This window comes from Miniopterus schreibersii (assembly GCF_964146895.1).
Source record: "Miniopterus schreibersii genome assembly, chromosome: 7".
NCBI lineage: Eukaryota > Metazoa > Chordata > Mammalia > Chiroptera > Miniopteridae > Miniopterus > Miniopterus schreibersii.
In genome coordinates, this window is record NC_138108.1 from 1,791,213 (window position 1) to 1,805,683 (window position 14,471).

General features: G+C 56.8%; 1 protein-coding gene across 31 annotated transcripts in view; it reads right to left on the reverse strand.

Annotated features, from left to right (window-relative positions):
• Window positions 1-12,949, reverse strand: part of LRRFIP1 (LRR binding FLII interacting protein 1) — a 94,076-nt gene extending 81,127 nt beyond the window's left edge. For 28 of the 31 annotated variants that reach the window (XR_013999141.1, XR_013999142.1, XR_013999143.1 and 25 more), the window contains exon 1: window positions 12,803-12,949. Coding sequence is in view for 15 of the 31 variants with exons in the window: in XM_081142324.1 (XP_080998450.1) it covers window positions 12,803-12,898 (96 nt within the window). In the remaining 16 variants the exon portion in view is untranslated. The remainder of the gene's footprint in view (window positions 1-12,802) is intronic. The other 3 variants (XR_013999155.1, XM_081142325.1, XR_013999156.1) reach the window with 2 other exon arrangements.
• Window positions 12,950-14,471: the final 1,522 nt, after the last annotated feature.

Here is a 14,471-nt window from a genome sequence, read left to right on the forward strand (position 1 = left end):
GCGCCCGGGCCGCTGGGCCCTGCGCCAGGCTGGACGGCGCCCCCCGGCGCTCAGCCCCCGGCCCGCGCACCCGCCCCATTCGGAAGCGGCTCAGGACTGGCTGTGCTGCGTTCCCTGGGACGCGTGTGTGGGTTCAAACCTCCTTTTCTTTCTGGGGAGCTTGAGTACTTTATATTTTGAATATTCTGCTCCATTTCGCCTTCGGAGACCCGTTTGGCAGGTGCCGAGTCTTCTCTGCCCGTCTGACCGCAGCAGCATCTGCAGACGCTTGAGACGCAAGAGCGCAGGGCCGGGCCCGCGCTCCCTCTGCGGGCCTCTGCTCCGAAGCCAAAGGCGTGCTCTTCGAGCGCAGCTTCCCCTCCTCCCCGAAGCGTCTGCCTGCGTGATCCATGAATAAGTGACCACGCTGGACAGTCCGCGGGGTGCACGCGGGGCGGTGGGCCCTGCGGCCACTGCTCTCAAAGTCCCGCCGAAGCCTCACATAGACGGCTGCTCAGTGAGCGTCAGTTGATTTGCCGACCTCAGAAAGCATTTCAATAGATACAGTAAACCGTGAATCTCGACTCGGCAAAACGGGGGCGTAAATGTAATTTGAGTAAATGTGTTCAAATCTTAAACCCCACGCCTCATCCCTGCCCAGTGCACCAGCCTTTACCTTTTCTCTCATTTCCCTTATTCCAACCCTTAATGGCATAAAAAAGACCTGGAACGACCCAGCAACCCACAGGGAATTATATCGGCAGCACCGGATTGCTCAGGCAATTTTTGTTTGGTTTTATCTAGTTTTAAAACACATAATACAAATTGCCATAAACAATCAGGTGTTTTTTTTTAAGGCTACATATGTAATTCCTCTCTCCCCTCCCTGTACCCCCTGCCCCCCCAATTCCTACACACAGTTGCAGGTCCAGGGAGTCAGGGCCCAAACAAAAATGAAATAAAACAGAAACAACCTCAAGGACAAACCCCACAGTTCACTGCACGAGCAAGTCTCAGGCCGGGAACCAATCGTCACGTTTTAGAAAATAAGAAGAGATCAGAAGGAGAGGCCCACGCTGTGGGGCTTCGAGTCGTTTTCAGCAGCTGTCTGGCGAGGACACAGGGAGCCTCTCGCTTTGTCTTTTATTATTTCAGTTGAGGGTCTGGATAATTTTGTTGTTGTTCATGAGATTGGGTTTCGGTCAACACTGGCTGCCGTGTTGTTTTCTATGGTGAACACGCAGAGCTGTTTGGTTAAATCACATGCAGTGGAAAATGTGCCATGTGCTCCGCAAGGGGCAGCTTCCATCCCTTGGTGGGGGCGGCCAACCTGCCCATCCGCCCACGCGCGCCCCCGGTTTCAAAGAGGGTGGATCTGTAGGTAATTTATGAATCAACAGAATGTCACCCGGCCCTCACCAGGGTGGATTTTAGTCATCTAGGTTACCACCATGATTTCACCTTCTTAGAAAAATGGCAAACGCCCATTTTCCTTTTGAACATAAAAACCTTCTCCATTAGTGGTGGACGCTGAGTCTTCTCGAATAAAAAAATAAGCCAACAGCCCTGTAATCTCGTCACGCAACTATAATTTCAAAAATTAGTTTTGGTGGTTATGCCCTGGAATAGCAGTTCCTATTTAGATTTGTACATAAAAATATTTTTTTAAAAGTAATTGAAGTGCGAGAGCTGCTCCCACAGGCCGGAGCCTCCCGGACGGAGGGACCCCTGGGAGGGCGGCCACCATGTGCTGCTTTTCAAATTAGTGACTCACAGTGTGAAACAAAAACTGGCATTTAAAACTGTTCTGCATGATCCAGACAGTGTTGACATTTAAAAAAGACACTCATAAACCACGAAAGCAACTAAATACCTAGGAAACAGCAACATTGTGTGGATAACAACGCAGGGCACTGTTTGGCCCAATAGTTTGATCTACATTAATTTCATCCTAGGTGAAGATTCTGCTTCCACTCTGAGCCATCCTTGGGTTTCCTGATTGTCAAGTTGCCTTTATTTCAAATGTGGAAAATGATCTCACTGGACAGACAGACCTGTGGATGCTACAGAACCACAGAAGGGCAGGGCACCCTCACTGAAGCCCCGAAACACAGTGACAAGGGGGCACTGGGCCTGACGTATGGAATCAGCCCCGCCCAGGAGTGACCAGGCAGCGTGGGCCCGAGTCCGAGTCCGGACCCTGAGCAGGTGTGTGTCCCTGGGTGCGTCACGGGGCCTCCAAATTTCTCTTTCAAGTAAAGGAAACGGGGTGGAAAGAAATAATCTCTAACACCCCTCACATTTCTATGTTATTTTCATCATTGGATTTGAACGTATTAATCTAGGAGAGCACTTGGCAACTGTCACTGTTTGATCAGCTCAGCGAGGCTGCTTCACATGTACCTTCTCCAGGTGGGAACAGCTGCTCCCCAGCCCGTCCCAGAGGCCTAAATGCCTCCCCAACACTAAGCACCCAGTGGGCATGTCCTCTTGGCACCAGGGACAGGAATGAGGTGATGAATGGCTCCGAAACAAAAGGCAGGGCTCAGAGCTATTTGCGGGACTGCACTGCCGAGTTCCTATCTGCTGACCCTCTGATGCCGCCGGGTGGAAGCGGTCCCAAGGGACAGGCGGGGCCTGGGGAAGCCAGGCCCACCCTCCAAGTCTCCAGGGCTGCCCAGTCCAAGGGCCAGGGGATGAGGCTGGCAGCTGAGGGAGCTGTCACCTGCTGGAGTCGTTCTGAGGGCCCCGACTGTGGGGAAGCTTTAATCACAGGGTCCCAGAAGTAGAGCCGAGACTCGCTGGGCCACTTTGCTGCCCCCGATGAGGTCACCGCGACTAGATTAGAAGGCTTTTCAGTTCTACACTGTGCAGGGCCCAGACAGACAGCAGATACGGGAGGCGCAGCCCACTCCCCGTGACCATGTCCCTCTCCTGGTGAAACGGGGACAGCGGGTGCAGGCAGGGCCCCTGTGCAGGGACAGGCATGGATTCCAGGGACGCACGATCGTGTGTGTGTGTGTGTGTGTGTGTGTGTGTGTGTGTGTGGTGCGATGTGTTAACAGCTTTACAGAGATGCAATTTACACACCATAAAACTCATCCGGGTTAGGTGTACAACTCAAGGATTTTTAGTAAATTGGCGGCTAAGTATAACCATCACCACATCTAATTTTAGAGCGTTGCTGTCACCCCGAAGGTATCTGCTTTAGATCATCTGCTTGGTGTGGTGGCTCTGGCTGCACCCGCAGCCCCGCCTAAAAGTTACACTGTAGCAAGAGCCCACTGGATGTTTTGTTGCCTCCAGGGTCGGTCACCATGGAGAAGTAGCAAAAGCAATGCTTCCTCTCTTAACTTTGTAACACTTCTTATGTTTGCCCTGGATCCTCTCTACAGCCAACTCCTCTGCAGAATGACTCCCCCACTGTCTCTCTTTTTACCTCTTTCTGGTCCCCAGTCTCACCCCACCTCCACCTGGCACTCACACCGGCTGTGCACTGGCCCCTACAGCCCAGCCCCACCCCAACGTCTCCATCCCCCTTACCATTTTTTTTTTTTTTTGCAGCAAAATATACATAACAAAATGTAACATTTTAACCATTTTTAAGTGCACAGTTGAGTGGCATTAAGCACATTCACATGGGCTGTACAACCGTCACCACCATCCCTCCCCACAACTTTCTCAGCTTCCCTAATAGAGAACCTGCCCCTGTTAAGCCCTCGCTCCCATCCCTCCCCTAGCCCCTCGGTGGTCACACGGCTGCTTTGAGAATTCTTCGGGGTGGGGGGCAGCTGGAACTGACACATCTCACCCAATATATACCCAGAAGGGAGAAAGAGAGAAAATCCTGAAAGGGTGAGTTTTTTTGGAATTTGAGAAAATGAAGTAAGAAGTAATAAACTGCTTGCTTTTGGGGGTCTCCTTCTTCCCTGGAACCCCGACATCCTTCCCTGCTTTGAGGGACCCTCTCCAGACCATGAGGCTCGGGTTCCCCCCAGGTCTGGACTGCTCGGGCCAGGGAGGTGGGGGGGGAGTTGTTTCTCAGAAAAAGGGGTTCAGCTGCTCACCACCCGAAGGCAAGCGAGGCACAGAAAAGGCGAGGCTCCGTGACTTGCCCAAGGTCAGACAGCAAACGTCCTAGGAGGGGACCTGGGGCCGGGGTCCTCTGACTGAGGCGTCTGTTACACGGGGCTGCAAGGCACACTGTGGAGCCCGAGGATGAACCGCCTCCGATGTGTGGCCACGTCGCCTCAGAGAATGGCCTCCAAAGGATGGAGAGGGGAGTTGGGTCAGCGGGGCGAGACCCTGCCAGCAACGGTCCCCGGTCAGTCCCTGGTTACACACAGTGACCGAGGAGGGTCGCCGACCTCCCGCTGTGCTTTTAAAAGGACCTGACCTTTCGAATGTTGCTGCGAAGTCGGGCTGACTCTTAGCAGCCAAGCTGGACCTGCTGATGGGGGTGCAGGGGGGAGGGGGGCTTACAGGTGATTGTGTGGGAAAGCACACGCCGGTTATGGTTGGGACAGTAGCTTCATTAATGCAAAAGCAGCTCAGTGGCACCGTGAGCCCACTCTGCCCCCTGCGTGTCTCCTGGAGAAATGAACCGTCTGCGTGGACAGGCCCAGGGCCGCAGAGAGGGAGCCTGCCCGCCACCTGGGACAGGGCCAGGGAGCCCTCCTGAGGGCCAGGCGGGCCTTTCCTGAAATAATTCAAGAGTCTAAATGCCGCACAGGAAGCTGTACAGATGGGATTAATTATCACTCTACAGGGCCTGGCGTGGATGGTGTTAGGGGTTCTCCCTGCAACACTGTTTTGTATTAAACCACAGTAGAAGCAGCTCCCTGCGGGGCTCCTCCCACCACACGCAGGACAAGCGCGACTCAGTAACTGCTGCCTTCTAGTCAGAGAAGCTGAGAAAGGCTTAGGAACGAAAAACTAGCCCAGCCGGTGCTGCTCAGTGGTTGAGCGTCACCCCATGAACCACGGGGTCCCCGGTTCAATTCCCGGTCAGGGCACATGCCCGGGTTGCGGGCTCGATCCCCAGTAGGAGGCAGCAGATCGATGTCTCTGTCATTGATGTTTCTATCTCTCTCTCCTCTCCTCTTTCTCTAAAAAAAATCAGTCAAAACATATTTAAAAAAAAAAAAGAGTGAAAAAATACATTAAAATGGTGACACTATTCAAGAAAACCAAAAATCCAAGTAAAGAAGGTGTGTTAAACCAGAAGGAATCTGGAAGCTGGGTTCTCAGTTAGCGAGGGGGTGCCGGCCGGGTGCGCTGTCCTCTGCAGATTGTACATAAAGACGGGGCCAGCTGCCTGACCCCCAGGGGATCGCGACAGAACACAGAACATTAACGTGGTTACAGTTGCTTCCTGTCTCATCCCTGCAGCCTGGGGTTCAGAGGACAGGAGGGGGACAGGGGACCAGGGAGGGGACAGGGGACCAGAGAGGGGAAGAGGCCCCTGTGGAGGGGCTGAGCCTGTGGACATGGCTGGTTTTCAGACTCTGTCACCAGGAACAGAAAGAAGGGAGAGAGCCCACTTTCTACGGCACAGTGTCCTCAGCTCTGCTGAGCTATTTTAAGAAGCTCAGCTGTGAACAGCAGAAGCAACATGCCTGGTAGGAGATATGGGGACACTGTTAATCCCGAGAAAATGTGCTGTCACTGGCCTTTCTGTGTATACCAGCCAGGCCCCTCTGATCTGGGTGGTGGGCCTCCGGGGGGTAGGGGATCTGGGTATCAGTGGGCCACCCCCCAGTGAGGCTGAAGGGGGGACTTCCCACCCCTCCTCCAGCAGCATAGCTGGGCTCTCCAGTGGGCAGGGGAGCGCAGGCCCTACCCCGGCACTTACTGACCGACAGGTGGCTCCCGGCCCTCAGGGGGTCTTCAAATGGACAGAAGCATCACTTCCCGGCCCCTTTTCCCAGGCTGCTGCCCTCCCTCTGCTGGCTGGCGCTGTGGAAATGCCACCCGCGGGGTTATGGGAGGATGGTGGGGCACAGGTGGAAGCACCTAGCTTAGTGTCCAGGTATCACCCAACGACTCTGTCCCCTCCCTGGTCTCCGGCTGACTCCCTGCCGTGAAGGCCACGGGACCAGGCAGAGCCACGAGCAGCACGGGGACACGACCCCGTGGGCTTGGAATGCCAGCCCTGCGGCTGCTAACCCGGGGCAGAGGCGGCCACCGGCAGCTGTCGCAGAGGCAGCCACAGGGACGCCACCACTGGCCTGCTATTCCCGGAGCCCACCTGCACCGTGCAGCCTCGGCTTTTCCTGGAGAGGAAGACGAGTGTCTCAGCCCTGCTCCCGGCCCAGCCGAGTCAGGCCTGCACGGCCCGCTGGCCCCAAGCGTGCCCAGGACCACTGGGAAAGGGTGACTCCGACTGCAGAAAGGAGCCACCCGGCCCCACAGGATGTCACGTCAAAGACCCCCTCTCACCACCTGCACCTTCATGCCAACTGGTGTCCACAGAGGCAGTGAGAAGGTACTGCTGTGCCTGCGATTTAAGGGCCATTCATCACCTCCTCTGTACCCCCTTCAACTCGGGCACAGCAGTAACACAACAGAGGAATCCGATCGGCAGCCAATGCCCCAGCTGCCAGAGGGAGCGCAGCTTCTCCGAACCCCGCCCCACCCGGGCTTTCCGGGCACTTGGCCCTCCACTCTTCTAGGAGCTGTGCCATTCCATAAGGTGGCCGCTGCCATAGGTGGCTATTTAAATGGAAGTGAATTAAAATCACATAAAGTTTATTTAATTTTAAATCTTCACCTGAGGATATTTTTTCCACTGCTTTTTCAGAGAGAGTGGAAGGGGAGAGAGAGAGAGAACAAAAAACATCGATGTGAGAGAGACACATCGATTGGTTGCCTCCTGCACGCACCCCGACTGGGCATCGAGCCTGTGACTGAGGTACATGGCACTGTTCAGAATCGAACCCGGGACTCTTTAGTCTGCGAGCCAACACTGTAACCACTGAGCAACACCAGCCAGGGCTACCTGTGATTCTTCCACTCACTCCCCCACGCCAAGAAGTGGTGGAAACATTGCAAGTTGAGCTGCCCGGGAGCTCTGCCCGGTTCTGGCTCCCACATACTTGCTGACTGGAGTTTCCCTGAGGCCAGGCCCCTATCACATTCTGCCGACCTAAACTCCCCAGGTCCTCCAGGTCAGTTCTCAGAGAATTTTCCAAACAAACACGACTTAGCCTTGATGCCTGAGCTATGAAAATCCTATTTTTATAACTGCCTTTGTTTGTTCACCTGATTTGACGTTTCATTCCACACTCAGGAGGAGATTACGGAAGTGACTCGTCCCCTTGCTTGTGCTGTTTGGCCACCAGAGATGAACTGTGCTTCCCTGGTTTATGGCTCAGGTTAACTTTCAACTTTGCTCTCAATCCCCACCATGCCTTTAATCAGAAATAAAACTCTGTCCATAGGCACCAAATTAGAGCACCTGGCTCGTTACCATTCTTTCTCAGAAAGATACCGAAGGATGTGTTCCAGCAAAACGCGATAGTAATCCAAGAAAGAAGACAACACAGAATCCAACGAAAACGACAGGAAAGTGGCAAAGGGAATTCCTGGGATGGTGCAAAGGGCACAACAGCTGCAGCAAACCCTGGGCGCATCAGAGCAGACGGGGTCTCGAGGACAGAGGTCTCTGGGGGGGACATTTCCAGGGGGAAATAACGTGGAATTGATAGATTATCTGATTTGTTGAAAAATACAGAAACTTGTATTGTGAGGAGTTCTGTTGGAAAGTTGGTGAAGAATCAGGTGTGATAAGATATGTAGACAGAAGAGCAATTGGGAAAAAATAGAAATAATGGACCCCTGAGAAGGCAGAGAGTTGTGCAAGGAGAGACGTCGGCGTGTGCCACCGGCTCTGCGGTTAATGCTGTGGTGTGACATCATCATCACTGTCGCCAGCATTTACCATGTGTCAGCCGTCGCCCTGCGGTCATTTCATGAAACATCTCACTCACCCTCACAAGCACCCTTTGAAAAGTGCACTCTTAAATTTCCCCATTTAACCCAGGGGAAACCGAGGCACAGAGTGGTTATGTAACTCGATCTAGGTCACGAAACAGCATCCGGATCTGAACCCAGGAAATCTGACGTTAGCAACCATCCTCTACTGGTCCAGTGCCCCGTCTGGGACTATTATTTAACCTGAACTTGCACTGAATGATGATGTGAAAATGTGGAGAAAGGAAAGTGGGGAGGGGGCCTGAGCTGCAACCATGAATACCAAGTTCTCACTCCACACGCCAGGAAGCCAGCCGGCAGTACCTAAAATTCAAAAATCCACACACAGTGCACACGCATGTTGTTTATAAGGGGGGATGCTCACCAGGCCAGTTAGCCTGGTAAGACCATTAGGCTTGGCCTTTACCGGGTGACATGAGAAGCCACCAGAGAGTTTATTTTTATTTTTATATGCCTATTGATTTTAGAGAGAGGAAGGGAGAGTCAGAGAGAGCGAGAGAAACATCAATGACGAGAGTCACTGATCAGCTGCCTCCTGCGTGCCCTTTGCTGGGGATCCAGCAACCCGGGCATGTGCCCTGATGACCTGACCGGGAACTGAACTGCGACCTCTTGGATCCTAGGTCAATGCCCAACCGCTGAGCCCGCTGGCCGGGCACCACCGGAGAGTTTTAATCAGAGATGTGACACATCTGACATATTTTAAAAGGGTCACCCAACTGCTGCGTGGAGAACGGCCTGAGAGGGTGGCTCAAGGGTAAAAACATCTCTTACTTCAGTTAAGTAAAAATTCCTTTTGAAAAGGTGAGGGAATGAAGAGACGACAAGAGGCGCAGAATATGGGGTCCCCCCCCATGGGCTGCTGGGCTGGTGGCGCACAGGTCAGCTGGGGACAAACACCCCAGAGCTGGGAAGCATGTCGGCTGGACTGCAGGGCACCACCTAGAATAGAGCCGTGATGGAGCCAAAAATCTGATCCAGGAGCTGCCTGGCTGAGGACCCGGAGCCTCTTAGTTCCGAGATGACCTTCGGCAGGTCCCCCAGCACCTCTGAGCCTGTGTCCCAGCCGCACAGAGATGCTCTAAACTCTGCCGACGGGGCTGAATATAACTGTGGGGAGGAGCTTCTGGGGCACCTGGCTCCCCTCGGCCTTAAAAGCAGCCTCAGGTCCCATCTCCCTGCTTTCCAATCCCGTCCCGTGACCAGGCTCACGTGGCCAGAGGGGATGAGACTCTCACCGTGACAGTTGTCATCATTACTTTGCGTGTGTGGGGACAGGCATAATCCATCTGCAGGAGAGCTGTGAGCGGCCTCGGGTGGGTGTCGTGAGGCCGGATCATTTTACCCAGCGGCAGGGTGCTGAGGCGAGATCTGGGACGCCACCAGGAGTCATTAGCACAATGTTCCATGTGCCAGGAGAGAGATGCACCTGCCCTGGGAACACCTCGCCGGCGTGAGAAGCGGCGCCCACGCTCCTGTGCGGATGGGCTCCGAGGGCTTCCGGGACCTTGGTCCTGACAACGTAGCACCCAAATGCCACCTCAGACAGACAGCGGGAAGCAAGCCACTCCCGCCAACACATCTACCGTGATTGAATGCTGCAACTCCGTTTCCTACAAACGTATAACCCGTCCCTTGCAGGGAGCTGGTCTCCTCTACCCATCTGGGCTCCAGGGGACTGGCCCCGCCTCCTGCCCGGTGACGATCTCCGCTCGGAATTCCCACTTAGCGTCCAGTGCACATTCCTGGAGGCCAGACCTGCGTCCACCGCCCCCCCCCTCCTCAGCCCTCCTGTTTTCGTTCAGGCCCCGCACCTCCCCAAGTGGTCCAGGGTGGTCCACTCCTCCAGTCCCAGCATGGGCCTGACTGGTCACAGCGTAGCACTTCCCACCCCTTGTGACAGGGCCTGGTGTGGGCTGTCAGCTGTCCTGCCCACAGAGCTCCATGAGGAGCTGCCCAGGAGAGACGATAGGAAAGATCACTCCCAGCTCCCAGGAGAGACAGGGTGTGGGCCCTCGAGGGGCAGCCTGGGCACACAGCAGCCAGTCTGCCATAAGCCAGCCACCCCGAGGACAAGGCCACCCACAGGGGATGGCCCATCAGGGGCTACGCGGACAGAGACGCCAAGGTTCCCCATGAGGCTGGCGGGGAATCGGCACTCGAGCCAAGGCGGATACCAGCGTGGGCTGGGCTTTTGTCCCTTCAAAAAAACCCTCAAAATGCCGCTTCCTCTGGGATGCCACCTCTGACTGCCATTCCCAGTCCCATCAGAAAGTGTAACTCTCATTTCCAGACCTCCGGAACAAAACATCCATGCCCTTTTTACCTCGAATCTTTTCCTGCCTTGCACCCCCGTCACCGGTCTACAGGTCAGACCCCCTTCTGGCCCAGCTCCTGGAGGGCGGGTCCTCCCCAGGTCCCGCCCCGCCTCCCAGGCTCCCTAGGAAGGGGCGTGGGGGGCGTGGCGGGCGTGGCAGGTACCCTCTCAATCACTGAGCACATAAGAAAGCGCCGAACTTAAGACACTTCTGCTAATTTTTAAGAGAACTCTTGAGAACTCAGTGAATATTTGCTATTCAAATAGTATCCTAATTTTCACAGTTGGGAAATACAATTCAATCTGTAGTAAAACAAAAGACTGCATCTGCTCCGTCCAACCAGCACGTGTAACACCCAGATCCACGGTTGGTCTGACCCAGGGGATGTGCGTGGGGTGGCTCTCGCTCCCCCTGCTCGCTCCCCGTGTGCTCCCGCTTTCCATAATCCTGACGCCAGGGGTTCATTTTCCCGCTCAGAGATGGGGAAACCCAGCCGAGGGGGTGGGTACCTCAAGTCCCTGGGGCGGCACAGTCCGTGCGGGGCTATGTGCAGCTTCAGAGCCCACGTGTGAATTTGTCGCCTCCAACTGTGTCTCTCTGGCTGGGGGGGGGGGGGGGAGCAGGACCACAGGTTCCCTGTTACCCAGGATCTCAGGATGTTAACCCAGGAGCAGCAACCCAAGGCTTCCCTTTCAATCTGTGTTTACAGAAACCAGCACATAGGAGGGGGACTCCGGGAACCCTCATCCTTCTAATTTCTTTGTCCCCGAGGCGCTGGAAAGATGAGACCACGACCGTCGGTCACGCCTGGCCTCCTGGGGAAACGTGTTTGGTGTTACAGTTAAGTGCACACATAGGTGCCCGCCTTTGAGGGGGGATTCTATTCAAGCTACTGCACTTAGCAAACGGCTATATTTAGCCAAGTGTACTTCAAGTGCCTGTACCTCTTTTTTTTAAAAAAATTGATGAATGCCCGGCTGGCATGGCTCAGTGGTTGAGCATTGACCTAGGATCCAGGAGGTCACGGTTCGATTCCCGGTCAGGGCACATGCCGGGGTTGCGGGCTCGATCCCCAGTCGGGGGTGTGCAGGAGGCAGCCGATCAATGACTCTCTCATCATTGATGTTTCCATCTCTCTCTCCCCCCTCTCCCTTCCTCTCTCTGAAATCGATAAAGACATATTTAAAAAAAAATAATGAATGTACCAGGCACTGAGGAGCACCTGTGACGCGCCTGGCTCTGTGTTCAGCGCTGGGGACACAAAAGTAAGACACTGCCTGCAGCCTGGGTGTCGCCTTCTACAGGGGGACACACAGGTGAACGAATGACGCTGAGTCCACGGGACCCTCACAGCAGGTGTAGGAGGTTGGGATGGAGGCAGGGAGGCTCTGCCTGGGTGAGGTGGGAGGTCTCACCGAGGACCATCTGCCCTGGGCTTTAAGGGATGAATAGGAGTTTGCCTGGAAGGCCTTTACCTTCTACGGAGAAAGGAGTCTGTATCCATTCAACGTTCAACAAATCCCGAGGGGCAGCCGCCTGTCCGTAAGAACGAAATTTAGGCCAAAACCACCTAAGAACTAGTCAGAGAGGAGACTCAATAAACAGCTGAGGGCTGCGATGCGGCGCCGCAGACGCGCAGCTGGTCCCGGGAAGTTTCCCCGCGTGGGCGCAGCGCGGGGCGGACGGTCTCGCTCCGGCCCCAGCGCGTGGACGGGGCGGCGGACCGGGTCGCACTGCGTCTGCGCATGCGCCTGTGTAGCGGGGGCGCAGGGCTCAGGAGCGCACGCGGGGCGCAGCTCCGGGTCCGAGGCGGGCGCCCCGAAAGCTCGGGCCTCCGCGCCCCCCCCCCCCCCGGCCCAGGCCTGGCTCCGTCCCCGGGGAGCCGCGGCTGCGGACCAGCTGCCCGTCTTTTCGGGGTCGCGGTTCTGCCTAACCTTCGGGTCGGATCCTTGCTGGAGGGGACGCGCGTGGGGACCCGCGCGCGGGAACCCGCGGCGGGAAGCGCGTCGCCCGCCTCGTCGGGATAAACTCTGCCCTGGAAACTCCCACGGAAACCTCAGCGCCCCGGACCCGCTGTCAGGCTCGGCCCAGGAACGAGAGTCACGGTGACCCCCAGGCCCATGCCCTCGGGGCGCCCAGCGTGACGATCCACGACAAATGGTCACCGGCAGGGGCTGGGCCATTCCTCCGGGGCCATGTGGCCTCGGGGACGCCCCTGGGCCTCCAGGGTCGGCCTGCAGCACCCCCACGACGCGGCACCACAAAGCGGGGCGTCTGTCCGCCCCCGCGCGCCCGGCCACCTTGCGCCAGGGCCGCGCCCGGTCCCCGCACGCCTAGGGGACAGCGGCCGGGGGAGCGGGGCGGGGGGTCAGTGTCCCCGGCCTGTGCCCCGGGCCGGAGGCCAGGCGCCCGGCCCGCCGAGACCCCCGCGGGCCCGCGGACGGGAGGACTGACCGCGGCTGACAGCTGCGCCCCCCCCCCCCCCCGCGCGTAACGGGCCCCGGGCTCACCTCGCGGGCGATCTGGTTCAGCGCCTCGTCTTCTGCCGTCAGCCGCTCCCGGTTGGGGAGCCGCTTGCGGCCGGCGCCCTGGGTGCCCATGTCCATCGGCCGCCCCGCCGCCCGGCCCGTCGCCCTCGCCGCGCCCGCCGCGCGCGCCCCTCCGCCGGTCCGCCCGGCCCCGCCCCGCCCCTCCCTCCGCCCGGCGTCATGGCGTCAGCGGGCCGGGCGCGGGGGCGCGGGGACGCGGGGGCGCGGGGACGCGGGGGCGCGGGGACGCGGGGGCGCGGGGACGCGGGGGCGCGGGGACGCGGGGGCGCGGGGACGCGGGGGCGCGGGGACGCGGGGGCGCGGGGACGCGGGGACTGGCCGGCTGCGGGGACCCGCGGGCGCTCCGGGGGGTGGGGACGCGGGGGGCGGAGCGCGGACAGAGAGCGCGGACAAGGCGGGAGGTCTGGGGTGGCCGGGCTGGGGGCGCCGGTGCCGAGGCGCGGGCATCTGGGGGCTGCTGGATGCCTGGGGCGCAGGGGCCAGGCCACTGGAGGGGGGACCCGGCTGTGTCACCCGTCCCAGGGCCGTGGGCACCGGTGGAGCTGGGGCCTCGCGTGGCGCCCTGGGGGCCCGAGGGGACTGGGTTGCAGAGAGGGGTCTGCGGCGCGGGGACGCGGTTCAGACCCGTGCCCCGCGAGTCCGGGTCCAGCCCGGGTGAGAGCTGAGGTCCAGCCCAGGGCGGGTCAGGTCCATCCCCGGGTACCAGGCCCTGTGGCACGGGCCAGGCCCCGGAGCCTCACAGCGGGCTCAGAATCCACTGTGACTGGTCCCTTAGCTCCGTGTCCCCAGCTTCTGGGAAGAGGCTGACGGCAGCTGCTCGCAATAAACAGCTGCTGAGAAAGGAATGAATTTGCCTGAGCTCTGCCCCCCTCACCGGAAAGGTGGATTTAAAAAGCCGTCTCATCCTGTCCTCTGGGTGAGAACTTCCCTGAATATGTATTTTAAACTAAAAATAAGGGTGTTATATATCAAATACTAACATTTCATATACAACCTCAGTTTCAGGGGCGACCTGCCTTGTCACAGTGACACACGAGGTTTCCTTGCGGGTGGCAGTGGCACCCTCTCTCCTTGGGTCACTTTCAGAATATTTAGATGTATTTGAATGAATCAGGTTAAATGGATTTATGGGTGACATAACCTAGTTTTAGCTAAAACTCAAAGAGTAGACAAACGGCTCCAAAGGATTGGAAAGATTCTCAAAGAGATATTCCCCCAAATCACAGACGAGAAAGGAGACAGTTCCTTACTCCTGGGAAAGGCTCTTCATTGACCTGCGTGAGGTTGTTAACTTTGAGAGAAAACAGCTGGGGATGAGTTCCCACTGCCTGTCATTAATGATTAACCTCATCTAAGTGGACATAGTAACTGATGATGATAGATAGCGACGCAATTTATACATAACTAAATATATAAATATTTGGGAGCTATTTAAAAATACTTAGTGATAGAGTCCATGGTAAAAAAAAAACACACGTCTGGGTTCTAGATCAGTGATTATTAAATTTGGGGGGGATTGAGACCATCTTTGAGAATCTAATGAAAACTGGATTCCTCTTCCAGGAAAAAAAAAAAGCATGTGAGCAGGAAAATTGAGTACAGTTTTACAGGGTGGAAGTTTGAAGCCCAC